Source organism: Podarcis tiliguerta, assembly GCF_965153285.1.
Source record: "Podarcis tiliguerta genome assembly, chromosome: 2".
Taxonomy (NCBI): domain Eukaryota; kingdom Metazoa; phylum Chordata; class Lepidosauria; order Squamata; family Lacertidae; genus Podarcis; species Podarcis tiliguerta.
In genome coordinates, this window is record NC_139535.1 from 93,445,119 (window position 1) to 93,461,476 (window position 16,358).

The following is a 16,358-nucleotide window of genomic DNA, read 5'->3' on the forward strand; positions in this document are numbered from 1 at the left end:
TTCTGATTTTCTCTTTACTTTCAGTGGATACGGCTGAAATAGAGCAGAAGCACAGTGAAAACCTGGCCTCAAAAGCACTGGACGATGTTGTGAATGTGAGAGACATTTCACACAGTGATGATAAAATTGAGACATATTACCACCTGAGTCCAGCCCTGAAGAAGATAGCGGAAATTGTGAATAACTTTAAAGAGAGTGACGTCTTCCAGTACTGCTGGGAGTGGGCAGCCAAAAAACTTTTCGTTGATGAAGACATTGCTGCTCTGGATCTTGATGAAGTGCCTCCCTCCCTTTTTGATCCTTGTTACAGTGAATTCTTGAGGCTGTATAACAGTCTGAAATCTGGAGAGCTCATGTTTTCTGAAGTAGACATGCTCTTCAGAGATTTTACTAACCGTTACGAGGATCTGAAAAAGGATTTTCAGGTTATGCGCAATCTACAGCGTCAAGATGGTGGAGAATGGATAGATGAGCGGATTCAACAAATCCAGCAATATCATGAATTGCATTTGGCCATGGACTCTGCTAAGGTTATCGACAAGGTCAGGGAAGGTTTGAATCTCTCTGGTGACTTCAGAGTCCTTCAACAGTTACTTAACTTCGTAAGTATATTTCTTTGAAACTGCAGTTCTAGAGCTTATCCAGTAAACTTATGTAGCTTCATTCTGTTCAAAAGCCAACAGAGTGCACTTTTCATTGGGGTCTATACGTTATCACAGGAACACCAAATGTGGATTACATATAGAGTTGTTTAGTACTTTGGCTTTTTGGATCTCTTTAATTTCTTTAATAATAATAATTTCTTTAGCATGGTTTTTCTGCACTGAAGACAAGAGAGGGTTTTTTTTTTTTGTAATTACACCCCATTTGTGAATTGCTTTCCCCAAGGATGTCCAGCCATTAGGTCCCCCGTCCCCCCCAATTCCTAGCTACTTAATACTGTCAGGCATTTGGTTTATAGAATTTTATAATCATATTAAAGAGGCAATTGTATGGGTTGGTTTCAGGGTAGGTGCTTGCAAGACAGAACAATCCTCTCTCCTCCTACTGTGTACTGTATAAAATGCAGGGGCACATAGGAAGAGGAGAGGGGAAAGTCCTTTTGCATTGGTGGAACTTTTTCTGGCTTCCTCTAGCATGCTAACTTAGTTGAATCTAACCCTATACTACGTTTCTATTCCGTACTGCAGAACCATCTACACGCAGTATGCAATTTAGAGGATGTGCAATTTGGAGGGTATGCAAGACACATATAACTTATGGCTCAATTTGCCATGTGAATATTGTGTAACTGGAGAAAGCAAAACAAAAAAATAAACTTTTAAGGACATTTTGACTGGCAGAAAAATAATCTTTATGCTACTAAATAGTCTGTCTATGCTACTCAATATAGTTTTGGGAGTCAGGTGTGTCCTGATGAGTATTCATCCATGTGGTATCTACTAAGTAGTGGATCAAGATGTGTAGCAACCAGTGCAATCAGGATATCAAAGGGCAGATAAAACTAGCTACTTATCTCATGGTAACAGTTTGCAAATTTAACTGCATGTTCTGTTCATCTGCCATATCTAGTCAAGTTTAACTCACTTGCATCCCCACAAAGAGTCAGAAGTAGTAAGGGTGTGGTGATATTGAAATCATAGCCATTGTGGGCAGATTGGGAGGAAGGGGTTGAATTTAAATCTAGCGGAATAAAAGATGTGCCTAGGTGCTACAGGCTTTCATCTTACCTACATGGCTTTCACAAACTCTGCATTAGAGTTACAGGAGGCTACTATGTCATAAGGCCACTTGCCATCTACTCTATACTCTGAGTAGCATCTCCAAAATGTTTCATCATGGGATGGCACATTACCATAGTTTTTTTCCCCTTGTAAAGACAAGGGGATTCCAGTTCTTGGGAGATTTTCCTTTCACTTTGTATAGAATCTGTTGTAGTTGCAACAAGCAACAAATGTCTCTCTATAAAGCAGCCTAACTCCTTGTTTTCCAAAAGGGAAAAATATAAATAAATGTTCCCCTGCTGCATGGATGCCATGGTAATATCCGGTTCAATTTCTGATGTAGATATTGTGGTTCCACTGGTTTGGACAGCTAAAGACGGCTTCTGTCTGATTTTATTCATTTTCCTTTCTGCCTCCTCATAAAAGCCTTCACAAACAAACAAAAGCCTTAGTTGCGGTCAGTGGGGCAGCAGCGGTAGGGTGATCCTGATCCCTTGCCATTGGAACACTGAGTGCAGTTGCAAGTTCCTGAGAGGGGCGAGGTGTGGGGAGCCATTGCAGTGTTCCTTGAAGGAATCATATCTGAAACAATCCATGATGCCTCCTCTTGAAACCCAGCACCATGGGGCTGAAAAATGGGAGATGGAAATCAAGGGAAAGGTTTTGCACATCCTTAATGTGCAGTACAATCCTATTATTCCCTTTTCAGGTACAGAAATTCCAGTTTCAGGAAGAGAAGCTCTCCTCCATGAGTACTGAATTGATGCGTGTAAAAAAATCGCTGCAAGACATAACTGAACCACGTCGTAGGTGCCTTGAGGAGCTGGCACTCAGGAGGGATTTTGTCAGCTGGGTCAAAGAATCCCTGGAAGGTAGAACAGATGTGCACCTGCCATTCTTGTTTCTTGGTTTTAAAAGGCTAAAACGTTACTGGGACATATGATGTACACTTGTACTCTGTTATATTATCTACAGTGGTACCTCTGGTTACGTACTTAATTCATTCCGGAGGTCCGTTATTAGCCTGAAACTGTTCTTAACCTGAAGCACCACTTTAGCTAATGGGGCCTCCCATTGCTGCCGCACCACCGGAGCACGATTTCTCTTCTCATCCTGACGCAAAGTTCTTAACCTGAGGTACTATTTCTGGGTTAACGGAGTCTGTAACCTGAACTGTATGTAACCCGAGGTACCACTGTATAGGTGTATTACATGATGTATTTCCTCATTTTGTTTTCTGTACAAGCTGGCACCTGCAAGATGTCTCAGTGCAGGAGGGACCCCAAAATGGGATGTTGTATTGTCCATTTCTCAGCCACCAACTCCTTCTCATTCCCTTGTCTCATGCTTCCTGTTTTTCTCCCTTAAATTTCTTATTTCCTTACACAAGGAGGATCTCTTTCCACTTCATGTCTCCATCGTATTTTTATTTGTACAGGCAGCCTTATCTTTAAATGAGACATGCACAAGGTTGAGAGAAGCAATCATTTCAGCAAGAAAAATTATTGAACTAACAACACTTTCCATAGCAAATTATTTTCGTAGTTTTTACTTGGACAGAGTGGTTTCAGCAAATGTACCTCTTAATGAGGTGTGTGGGGAAGCCGCATGGGCAACTTCAACAATGTTTATGAGGCATCATAAGATTGGTAAATATGCTTTTCATGAGGTGGCTTTTGGGAGGCTAATCCTCCAGCAGGTTCGTTAAGGGAAAGTCATAGAATAGAGAGCCCACCCAATTGAGATCTTACCTTTATTCAATCCAACCATGCCACCTTTGGAAGGAACAATTGTTCTCCTCTGAAGGGTGCATCTCAGAAGTGTTGAACACAAGCCATGGGCCCAACCTACGATCTAGCTTCCTTACATAGGTTCAGAGAGTGCATCAAGGTTTTCCCTGGGGGGCATGGCCAATGGACAAAGAGCAAGATGCATTTCCTGTTTTTAATTTGAGAGGGCAGCATAGCCCACAATGTCATGTTTTTCAGAACCTCTGAGAAACACCTTTCAGATTATCACAATAGTTCTTTTGCCTCCTTGTGGTTTACTCCACTTCACAAAGCAAAGGAAGCAAACGTAAGTAATGCAGGCTTTGTGTCAAGCACTGAATAAAGATGTAGGTCCTAGTAGAAAGACATGGAGTACTACCAGGGGTGGAACTTATAGACAGTAAACTTTGGGGTGTCTTTCACTTTGTTTATTTGCCTTAGATAAGAATGAGCTGAAGGTATTTGTGGACTTAGCTTCTATCTCTGCGGGAGAGAATGACATGGATGTGGATCGTGTGGCTTGTTTTCATGATGCTGTCCTTGGCTACTCCTCCCTGTTGTATGACTTGAAACGGGAATCGGGATTTGGGGAGCTCATGAAGTGCTTGAGGAAACTTTGGAAAGCTCTGGAGAGTGACAGCAACCTCCCAAAAAAACTGGTAATTCCTGCAGTTGGACCTTAGTTCATCTGTGTATATCTGCTCTTATTAAGCTGTGTATTTTATAAAGATACTGCATCCAGTGTGAGTTTAAAGGTAAAGGGACCCCTGATCATTAAGTCTAGTCGCAGACAACTCTGGGGTTGTGGCGCTCATCTCACTTTACTGGCTGAGGGAGCCAGCGTTTGTCCGCAGACAGCTTCCAGGTCATGTGGCCAGCATGACCAAGCTGCTTCTGGTGAAACCAGAGCAGTGCACGGAAATGCCATTTATCTTCCTGCCGGAGCGGTACCTATTTATCTACTTGCACTTTGACGTGCTTTCGAACAGCTAGGTAGGCAGGAGAAGAAGAAGAAGAAGAGTTTGGATTTGATATCCCGCCTTTCACTCCCTATCAGGAGTCTCAAAGCGGCTAACATTCTCCTTTCCCTTCCTCCCCCACAACAAACACTCTGTGAGGTGAGTGGGGCTGAGAGACTTCAAAGAAGTGTGACTGGCCCAAGGTCACCCAGCAGCTGCATGTGGAGGAGCGGAGACGCGAACCCGGTTCCCCAGATTACGAGACTAGCGCTCTTAACCACTACACCACACAGGAGCTGGGACTGAGCTACGGGAACTCACCCCGTCACGGGGATTCGAACTGCTGACCTTCTGATCGGCAAGCCCTTGGCTCTGTGGTTTAGACCACAGTGCCACCTGTGTCCAGGTGTGAGTTTACTGTAGATATATTGAAGGGTAGAAAATTATTGGTGTGGACATTGAGATTTTGTAGGGATATCCACCTTGTAGCTACTTAAACCTACATTCTGCAGAGTAGTGTGTGCTTTGTATGTGAATAGCATTTATGCCTGTGCTCTATTCTACTGCATACACTGCAGTTTTGTGCATCATACCAGCTGGTGGGTTCAGTAGCTACTTTTAATTTCATGAAATATCTCTGGGCTTCACAGCACAGAATAGCAGAACAGAAATCTTCCAGATTCAAATAATCATGTCCTAGAGTGAGGATTGTCATTTAGCAACACACCATGCTCCCTTGTCATCTATGGCTATGCTATTATCAGCATATGATTTCTTCTGGGATAAAGTATGGGACTAATTCAGAGTATATCTTCTCCCTAAACCCTACAGCGTGATTCTGCAAGATACTTGGAATGGCTAAAAACAATAAAAGAGAGTCATGGTTCTGTGGAACTATCATCTATATCACTGGCAACTAAAATCAATAGCAAGGGAATCTACCGAATTAGGGCGCCAGCAGAAGGCCGGAAGGTAAGACCATGCTTGTAGTATATTGTCCCAGTTTTTGTAACCTTTCTCCTCATTGCTCAGTAGCTACTTTTTCTGTATACCACACCCAACAAACAGCCTGCTATAAAGTGAATGATATAACCCTTTCTAAGTGTCTCTTTCAATAAACTGCTTCCTTTATCATTTCCTGGTGCCTCTCTGTTGTAACACCATTAGGTTGGTCAGGGATTTCCTCCCATAGTGTTCATGAGTGTGAACTTGAGAATTCACTATCACAGAGCTATTTTCTGTTGGTGGCATTTGCCACAACTTTTTACTGGCATCTTTCCAAAGACATTGCCCTCATAATTTGGTGCAACCCTCTCAGTATTTAGCATAAACCTATTTACCGCTGACAACTGCTATCTCTACATATAGTAGGGGGGAACCTTGTATGACATCATAAGGAAATAAAGCAATGATTACATTTATTTCTAGGTTTCTCTGGATACTGTCCTGTGCCTGACTATCTCAGAAAGTCACGGTGGCCAAGAAGAGGAACGGCAGTACTCCCTAGAAGAGCTCCGAGAATTGATGAATAAGCTGATGCTGATGTCAGGCAAGGTAGAACAAGGTGCAGAAGTAGAGAAGTTTTCTGAGGTCAGTTTTCAGGCATAATTTCCTGTTTGTATTTTGAAACTCATATTGTCCTTTGAGGGATGTGTGGTGGGGGACAAGAGTAATGGGGTTCTTCATCCAGTCATGCTGCATTTCTGTGTCCTTTGAGAGATTGTAGAGATTTCAGTAAGTATTTTTCCCCCTGAGATGTAAAATACAATTTGAAACTTCACAGAAGTTTGCATCACATTGAATTGTGATGATTTGTTGCTGATTAGGATGTTCCTTTGGGAATTGAATAGCTCCATCATTTGGCTCACTTGACCTTTCTAAATTTCAGTGTTCCTGATAAATTTCAAAACAATTAAAATTTTACACCCTGAATGCCCTTGGACCAGAGCTTGTTGACTGTTTGCCTGTACAGAATGTCGAAGGGAGAAAGGTTGAAGAAAAATTCAGGGAGTAAATGTCTCCCCCCCCCCAATTATTTTAATACATATTGTGAACCTCTTTGAGCTCTATAAATGAAAAGTGGTGTGTCAGTTTTTTAATCAATAAATGTTAGGAGAACCAGTTTTTGATACTGCCTTCATGTATTTTGGTTCACCAGCTTAAAAGTTCAATTTGGCCATAGTTTCTGCTGGTGTAGCACTGTCCAAATGGAGTTGGCCAACGCTAGTTTAGGCATTCTAGTAGTAAGGGTGGCAATGGGTAATGCATATTTCACATTCATTGGTGTTGTGATACTTAGATTCATTGTTCTGTCTTCTGCTGTGTTTCTTCTGCACCCAGGTATTTTCTAGTGTCCAGAGGCTTGCACTGTCTTTCATCGACCTTCATTCCGCTGGAAACATGCTTTTCCGCTCTTGGGTCGCTAGTGTATATTGCTCACCCAACCATGAATTCTGCCTTAGGATGAATTTCAATTTAAATTCTAGTTCTGTCCTTATTGGAAATGGAGATGTCACAGATGTTCTGCCACTCATTTGCCGAAAGATGGAGAGTTTCCTGGAAAAGTGGAACCAGTTTATGTCAGAGAAGCGATCCCAGTACTATTATTTGAATTACTATATGGCAGAACAGTTTGTATACTTGTGCAAGGAGCTTGGCTCAGAGTGCCCCAGTGAGGCTGCCTTAACGATGCTGTCATTTATAAAGCGCAACTGCAGCAAGCAAGATATCCAGGAGATCTCCCGCCATGTAGTGTCTAAAAAAGCAAAGAGGAATTTTGCCGATTTATTTGGGCCGGTGGCAAGAGGGAAAGCGTTGGCTGTACAACTGGAGTACATCTGGGAGTCGTACATGGGAAATATGGGCTCATTCCTTCCAGGCTGCCTGGACATTGAAACCCTTGGCATTTACTTGGCCACCCTGGCAGATCTGGAGAAGAGGAGTGTTATGCGAAAATTGCCACAAGGTCTTCATGCTGGCAGGCCTAACCTCATTCTCTGTCCTAGCTCTGAGGTGTTGGCTTCGGCACTGGCCATCTACATGAACAGTCCAGGGGAGATGCTACCCTCTTACGATGAAGTCCTGCTCTGCACACCACAAACCAGCTATGAACAAGTGGCGCTGTTTTTGAGGCGGTGCCTCACTCCAGGCTATAAGGGGGAAAAGATTTACACCTTGCTGTTTGCAGATGAGTTGAGCTATGATGTTGGCTACAGGTCTGAGGAACTTTTCCAGAGTCTTCACTTAAAGCATCAGGATGATTATAGGCTAGTGATTCTCTGCAACTGTGAGAGAGAGCACTGCTATGTCCCTTCTGTCTTCAGCCAATTCAAAGTTCACATGATCCCTCAGCAGCCCCTGAAGGACATTCAGGGCTACCTGGGGAATCATTACAAAGCAACACAAAGTTCATCGGCTTCTGTCTTCAAGGACCAAATGTGTGTTGGGATTGTAGCTTCTGAAAGAGCTGGAGCAGGTGAGTGAACATCTAGTTTTCCAACTATGTTTCAGAATGCGTAGACTAAAACTTGAGGGTATAAAACATGGTCTGTTGTTTTTCCTTCTGTGATGCTCTTTCAGCTTATGACTGGAAAGATCAGCACAGGAATAATGAGGGGCAAGGGGCACATTAAACAGCAGGCTCAGTGCCTGTCTAAAAGAGTAGTTATACTTGAACTGTCTAAAAGAGTAGTTATACGTTCAACCTGCTGTTTAGTGTTTTTGTCCCAAGCTTAGACATAAATGTTGGAAGGAATAGTACCTCTTTTTACAGAGATGATTCCAAGATGAAAACCAGACGTTACAGTGCAGGTGGTGGCAGCTGTGACGGGTACATTTTGGGATAAACACTTTAGTACAGCTCTAGCTGAAGACTGTATCCAAGTGTTTATTGGATCAGTTTCTCTCCCTCACCCAGATTCTTCCTACTTGTTGCTCAGCAGAAGCCCAGACCATTGAGTGCTCTCAGTTTCAAACAATCCATCGTGTGCCTGCTGTGCCCATTAATAACTCAGATATGTTTTTATTATTAACAATAGGAAAATCTCTCTATGTAAAGAGGCTGCAAGAGAAAATGGAAGCAAAACTACATCACTCTGAAGTGCCATTAAAAACTATTAGGTTGATAGACCCCCACGTGGATGAAGGGAAAGTGCTGAAGTCTCTTCTCCCATTCCTGCACCATAAGTACCAGAAACAGCCTATGATATTTCATTTTGATATCACTTCTTCAGTGAGTATACCATGGTTTTGGCAGAACTTTGTCTCCTTACCCTACCCCTCACTTAATAAAGTTGGTTGGTTGGGGTTTTTTTTTTTTAACTAAGCAACTCAATGAGGAGGAAAATTTCATTTTTCTGTTTTAAATTACATACTACATTTCTGTATTTTCCTAGGTTCATTCTGGAATTCCAGAATTTCTGTTCAAGCTCTTAGTTTTACAGTACCTGGCAGATATACATGGGAAACTCTGGCTGCGGAAACAGTGTCATTTGTATGTCGTAGAAATTCTTCAAACATCTTCATCACCAAGAAAACAAACTAGATCTGTAAGTACCTATGGGTATTTAACTACTATGTCCTTAATTGCTAGTTGTTGTTTAGTCGTTTAGTCGTGTCCGACTCTTTGTGACCCCATGGACCAGTGCACGCCAGGCACGCCTGTCTTCCATTGCCTCCCGCAGTTTGGTCAAACTCAAGCTGGTAGCTTCAAGAACACTGTCCAACCATCTTGTCCTCTGTTGTCCCTTTTTCCTTATGCCCTCCATCTTTCCCAACATCAGGGTCTTTTCCAGGGAGTCTTCTCTTCTCATGAGGTGGCCAAAGTATTGGAGCCTCAGCTTCACGATCTGTCCTTCCAGTGAGCACTCAGGGCTGATTTCCTTAAGAATGGATACGTTTGATCTTCTTGCAGTCCATGGGACTCTAAGAGTCTCCTCCAACACGATAATTCAAAAGCATCAATTCTTTGGCGATCAGCCTTCTTTATGGTCCAGCTCTCACTTCCATACATCACTACTGGGAAAACCATGGCTTTAACTATACGGACCTTTGTTGGCAAGATGATGTCTCTGCTTTTTAAGATGCTGTCTAGGTTTGTCATTGCTTTTCTCCCAAGAAACAGGTGTCTTTTCATTTCGTGGCTACTGTCACCATCTGCAGTGATCATGGAGCCCAAGAAAGTAAAATCTCTCACTGCCTCCATTTCTTCCCCTTCTGTTTGCCAGGAGGTGATGGGCCCAGTGGCCATGATCTTCGTTTTTTTGATGTTGAGCTTCAGACCATATTTTGCGCTCTCCTCTTTCACCCTCATTAAAAGGTTCTTTAATTCCTCCTCACTTTCTGCCATCAAGGTTGTGTCATCTGCATATCTGAGGTTGTTGATATTTTTTCCGTCAATCTTAATTCCATTTTGGGATTCATCCAGTCCAGCCTTTCGCATGATGAATTCTGCATATAAGTTAAATAAGCAGGGAGACAATATACATCCTTGTCGTACTCCTTTCCCAATTTTGAACCAATCAGTTGTTTCATACCCAGTTCTAACTGTAGCTTCTTGTCCCACATAGAGATTTCTCAGGAGACAGATGAGGTGATCAGGCACTCCCATTTCTTTAAGAATTTGCCATAGTTTGCTGTGGTTGACACAGTCAAAGGCTTTTGCAGAGTCAATGAAGCAGAAGTAGATGTCTTTCTGGAACTCTCTAGCTTTCTCCATAATCCAGCGCATGTTTGCAATTTGGTCTCTGGTTCCTCTGCCCCTTTGAAATCCAGCTTGCACTTCTGGGAGTTCTTGGTCCACATACTGCTTAAGCCTGCCTTGTAGAATTTTAAGCATAACCTTGCTAATGTGTGAAATGAGTGCAATTGTGCGGTAGTTGGAGCATTCTTTAGCACTGCCCTTCTTTGGGATTGGGATGTAGACTGACCTTCTCCAATCCTCTGGCCACTGCTGAGTTTTCCAAACTTGCTGGCATATTGAGTGTAGCACCTTAACAGCATCATCTTTTAAAATTTTAAATAGTTCAGCTGGAATACCATCACTTCCACTGGCCTTGTTATTAGCAGTGCTTTCTAAGGCCCATTTGACTTCACTCTCCAGGATGTCTGGCTCAAGGTCAGCAACCACACTACCTTGGGTGTTCAAGACATCCATATCTTTCTGGTATAATTCCTCTGTGTATTCTTGCCACCTCTTCTTGATGTTTTCTGCTTCTGTTAGATCCTTACCACTTTTGTCCTTTATTATGGTAATCTTTGTACGAAATGTTCCTTTCATATCTCCAATTTTCTTGAACAGATCTCTAGTTCTTCCCCATTCTATTGTTTTCCTCTCTTTCTTTGCATTGATCATTTAAGAAGGCTTTCTTGTCTCTCCTTGCTATTTTTTGGAAATCTGCATTCAATTTCCTGTATCTTTCACTATCTCCCTCGCATTTTGCTTGCCTTCTCTCCCCCACTATTTGTAAGGCCTCGTTGGACAGCCACTTTGCTTTCTTGCATTTCCTTTTCGTTGGGGTGGTTTTAGTTGCTGCCTCCTGTATAATGTTACGAGCCTCCATCCATAGTTCTTCAAATCTAAATCCTTAAACCTGTTCCTCACTTCCACTGTGTATTCATAAGGGATTTGATTTAGATTGTATCTTACCGGCCCAGTGGTTTTTCCTACTTTCTTCAGTTTAAGCTTGAATTTTGCTATAAGAAGCTGATGATCTGAGCCACAGTCAGCTCCAGGTCTTGTTTTTGCTGACTGTATAGAGCTTCTCCATCTTTGGCTGCAGAGAATATAATCAATCTGATTTCGATGCTCCCTATCTGGTGATGTCCATGTGTAGAGTCGTCTCTTGTGTTGTTGGAAAAGAGTGTTTGTGATGATCAGCTTGTTCTCTTGGCAGAACTCTATTAGCCTTTGCCCTGCTTCGTTTTGAATTCCAAACTGGCCCTTGCCAGTTGTTCCTTTTATCTCTTGATTCCCTACTTTAGCATTCCAATCCCCTATAATGAGAAGAACATCCTTCTTTGGTGTCATTTCTATAAGGTGTTGTAAGTCTTCATAGAACTGGTCAATTTCAGTTTCTTCAGCCCCAGTAGTTGGTGCATAAACTTTTATTACTGTGATGTTAAAAGGTCTGCCTTGGATTCGTATCGAGATCATTCTATCATTTTTGAGATTGCATCTCAGTACAGCTTTCACCACTCTTTTGTTGACTATGAGGGCCACTCCATTTCTTTTACGGGATTCTTGCCCACAGTAGTAGATTTGATGGTCATCCAAGCTGAATTCGCCCATTCCCGTCCATTTTAGTTCACTGGTGCCCAGGATGTCAGTATTTATTCTTGCCATCTCATTTTTGATCACATCCAACTTACCAAGGTTCATGGTTCTTACATGGTACTTTGCTAGTACACCACTGAAAAACCCTATTGCAAAGCTCCTATTTTTAATGAGTTTAATGATTTCTAACATAATCATGTATTTATGGAATGTTGATATTAAAATTGTATGTTTGCTAATATAACTGATATTTTTTTAATTATCCAGGAAAAGAGAATGAATGAGAAGCAGTATTAACTCATCAGTTTAAAAGTTTAAAAGCTGTGGAAAAATTACCAAAACAAACAAACAAACAAACAAACAAACAGTATGAGTGACTAAGATGTGTGATATTGGGATAACCTTTCCCTTCTTTCTCTCTCTCTCTCTCTCTCTCTCTCTCTCTCTTTTTTAAACAAAGTATTTTCCAGGATTGAAGTACAACTTCATGGATGTGTTCCCCAAAGTAACCTGCAGATCTCCCAAGGAAGTCCTAGAAATGGACATGCAGAAGAATCTGTCCTATGATTGCTCAGACCCAGGTATAGATCAGGAAGTGTTCCGTAGCGAAGCCTTTCAGAGACCCTACCAGTACTTGAGAAGATCTAGCAGAGGAGATTGCCTTGACACATTCCAGTATGAAAAAGGCTCTGTTGAAGGGACACCAGCAGAGTGCCTGCAGATGCTCCTGATCCACTGTGGAGTGATAGATCCTTCCTGGTCAGAACTGAGAAACTTTGCTTGGTTTTTGAACCTTCAACTGAGAAATTGTGAAACATCGGTGTTCTGTAATGCTGATTTTGTCAACGACACTTTACACGGCTTCAAAAATTTCGTGGTCACATTTATGATTTTAATGGCAAAGGATTTTGCTACACCATCTCTAAACATTTCTGATGAAAGCCCGGGGAATCAGTTTTTTGACATGGAAGGAGTCACAGAAGAAGATCTTGCTCCATTTCGTATTCGGAAGAAGTGGGAGACAGAACCCCACCCATATATATTTTTCAATGCGGATTCTGTATCTATGACATTCATTGGCTTTCATCTCAAACCGAGTACTAATGGTGGTATTGATGCCATCAATCCCTTGAATGGGAGTGTCATCAAGAGAAATGTAATGACAGCTCAGCTATACCAGGGATTGTGCCTTCAGAGAGTTCCATTCAACATTAATTTTGATGCACTGCCCAGACATGACAAAATTGAGAAACTTTGCATGGTTTTAGGAATACAGTGGCCAATTGATCCTGATGATACGTATGAGCTCACAACAGACAATATGCTAAAGATCCTTGCCATTGAAATGCGATTCAGGTGTGGTATCCCTGTTGTCCTCATGGGAGAAACTGGCTGTGGAAAAACCAGGCTAATAAAATTCCTGTGCGAACTACGTAGGAGCGGTGCCAATGCCGATAACATGAAGCTTGTCAAAGTCCATGGAGGCACCACAGCAGATGCGATCTATGCCAAAGTCAGGGAAGCAGAAGACATTGCTATTGACAATAAACAACAATACCAGTTTGACACCATCCTGTTTTTTGATGAAGCCAACACCACTGAAGCTGTCAGCAGCATCAAGGAAGTCTTGTGTGATCGCACAGTTGAAGGACAGCCTTTGGTCCACAACTCAGGTCTGCAAATCATAGCTGCATGCAATCCTTATCGCAAGCATACAGGGGAAATGATTCAGCGCTTGGAATCGGCTGGCTTAGGCTACCGTGTCAAAGCAGAGGAGACCAAGGAAAAGCTTGGCTCCATTCCTCTTAGGCAGCTGGTATACCGTGTCCATGCGCTCCCTCCTAGCATGATCCCTCTAGTGTGGGATTTCGGACAGTTGAACAACGTTACTGAAAAACTCTATATACAGCAGATTGTGCAAAGACTAACTAGGTCAATACCAATGTCTGATGTTGAGCTCCAGTTAATAACAGATGTGCTTTTTGAGTCTCAGACATATATGAGGCGAAGGAATGATGAATGCAGCTTTATCAGCCTCAGAGATGTGGAACGCTGCGTGGAAGTCTTCAAGTGGTTCCACAGCCACAGTGAACTACTAATGAAACATCTGGAAAAGCAAGTTGCAGAGAGGAAGGCAGCTAAAGGTTTTGTCCAGCGAGACCCAGTCCTTTGGTCCTTGGTTCTTTCAGTGGGTGTTTGCTACCATGCTTCCCTGGAAAGGAAAAGGGAGTACCGCAGAGTCATCAGCACCATCCTTCCAAAGCCATATGATGATGAAAAGGGAATCCTTGAAGAAATTGGCTTAGTTCAGGATCTCTTCTTGAGTGACCTACCTCTGAGGGAAACGATCGCCAAGAACTTGGCACTGAAGGAAAATGTTTTTATGATGGTTATCTGCATTGAACTTAAAATCCCCTTGTTTCTCATTGGCAAGCCTGGCAGTTCCAAATCTCTTGCCAAAACGATTGTGGCTGATGCCATGCAAGGCCAAGCAGCATATACTGAGCTTTATAAAGAACTGAAGCAAATCCATTTGGTGTCCTTTCAGTGCAGCCCACACTCTACCCCTGAGGGAATCATCAACACTTTCAAGCATTGTGCTCGCTTCCAAGAAGGAAAGAACCTAAAGGAGTATGTCTCTGTGGTGGTGTTAGATGAAATTGGCTTGGCTGAAGACTCCCCCAAAATGCCTCTGAAGACCCTTCACCCGCTCTTGGAAGATGGCTGTGTTGATGATGATCCACTCCCTCATAAAAAAGTTGGCTTCATTGGGATCTCTAACTGGGCGCTGGATCCAGCTAAGATGAATCGAGGCATCTTTGTATCCCGTGGAGAGCCAAACAAGAAGGAGCTCATAGAAAGCGCAAAGGGTATCTGCTCTTCAGAACGCTCCGTCCTGCACAAAGTTGACCGCTTCTTTCCCATCTTTGCAAGTGCTTATGAGGAAATTTGCAAGACCCAAGGCAAGGAGTTCTTTGGGTTGCGTGATTATTACAGTCTCATAAAAATGGTGTTTGCTTTAACCAAAAAACTGAAAAGAGAGCCAGCTCCCCGTGAACTAGCAGAGATAGTTCTCCGTAATTTCAGTGGTAAAGAAGGTATTGAGGCCTTGAACATTTTTATGTCTAGGTTCTCAGAAAAAGGAGATACCATCCGTGAGGACACTGGTACAATTGATCTAGTTCAGCAGAACATTTACAGTGACTATGAGGATGGTGAATGCCGTTACCTGCTGGTGTTGACGGAAAATTATGCAGCCCTCCAGATCCTGCAGCAGGCTTTTTTCAAAGATACACAGCAGCCAGAAATTATTTTTGGTTCCAGTTTTCCCAAAGACCAGGAATACACCCAGATCTGCAGAAACATCAACCGAGTGAAGATCTGTATGGAGACAGGGCAGATGGTCATTCTTCTCAACCTGCAGAATCTGTATGAAAGCCTCTACGATGCCCTCAACCAGTATTACGTTCAACTTGCTGGTCAAAAGTATGTTGACTTGGGCTTGGGGACCCATCGAGTGAAATGCAGAGTGCACCCTAAGTTCCGTTTGATTGTCATTGAGGAGAAAGAGGTGGTCTACAAACATTTCCCCATCCCGTTGATCAACAGGCTTGAAAAGCACTACCTAGACATCAATACCGTGTTGGACAAGAGGCAAAGAGACACTGTGGAAGAATTGAAGAAATGGGTGGAAAGCTTCACAGCAGCTGAAACTGAAAAATACTTTATGGGCCAGCAGAAATATACCCCTTCTGATGTCTTTGTTGGCTACCATCCTGACACCTGTGCCTCAGTTGTCTTGCAGGTGACAGAGAAGCTGAAAATGGATGTTTCCCCTCAGGAGCTGATGCGAAAAGTACAAGAAGAAGCCAAGTTGGTCCTGTTAAACTGTGCAACGCCTGATTCTGTAGTCCGCCTTGGTGATTCGCGGCTGGGTTCCTTTCTGGCAGATGACTTGGCCAAGGTATACTTTCAGCAGCAACATCACACTTCGCTTGCAGAGTTCCTTCGTGCTTGCCTTGGGACAGAGTCTAGGAGTCACACAACCTTTATTGAGGTGAGTTCTGAAATACTTCTTTGTTCTTTTTTTAATACATGAGGAGTTTTGCTCTCCTGAGATGGCATTAGAACTTTAATAATTCTAGACTACGCATGGGAGCATATGGATCAGAAAATATATTTCTCTTCACCTTGGAGATCATTATTCTATATTGTCAGAAAATGTTAAGTCAAAAGTCTGGTCTGAGCTATATTTTACTGGTTGGACAAAGGTTTAAGATATTTCTCATGGGTAAAAGTGAAGCAGCCATTACCAGGCCTGCCTTCCTTCATTAAATTGTCCATCAAGCAGTATTTACAGCAAGGTAAAATGTAGCTACTGGTCCAGTTCAGGTGTAATGGTGATACACGGTTTGTAAAGAGAATGTGCTACAGCAAGCCTTGGGCTTGTGTGTGAAGGAGAAGGGAGGAGAGAATGCAAATCTAAAGCATACTCTAGATGCCTCTCATAACAGCAAACCAAGTTGTATTGTTTTATTTGATCTTATTCAATATAAAACAGTGAATATCTTGCTATCCGCTTCGCCATGGGTGTTCCATGTGCTAGAAACATTTTGAAATTAAAAGTTCAAAC

At 42.5% G+C, this 16,358-nt stretch overlaps 1 protein-coding gene across 3 annotated transcripts in view; it reads left to right on the top strand.

The window, feature by feature from the left end:
• Positions 1-16,358, top strand: part of LOC310671364 (E3 ubiquitin-protein ligase RNF213-like) — a 90,049-nt gene that overhangs the window by 36,283 nt on the left and 37,408 nt on the right. For all 3 annotated transcript variants that reach the window (XM_083427138.1, XM_083427137.1, XM_083427136.1), the window contains 9 exons: positions 25-602; positions 2,434-2,596; positions 3,935-4,152; positions 5,284-5,424; positions 5,881-6,042; positions 6,793-7,927; positions 8,490-8,683; positions 8,847-8,999; positions 12,186-15,782. In XM_083427138.1, coding sequence (XP_083283264.1) covers positions 25-602; positions 2,434-2,596; positions 3,935-4,152; positions 5,284-5,424; positions 5,881-6,042; positions 6,793-7,927; positions 8,490-8,683; positions 8,847-8,999; positions 12,186-15,782 — 6,341 coding nt within the window. The remainder of the gene's footprint in view (positions 1-24; positions 603-2,433; positions 2,597-3,934; positions 4,153-5,283; positions 5,425-5,880; positions 6,043-6,792; positions 7,928-8,489; positions 8,684-8,846; positions 9,000-12,185; positions 15,783-16,358) is intronic.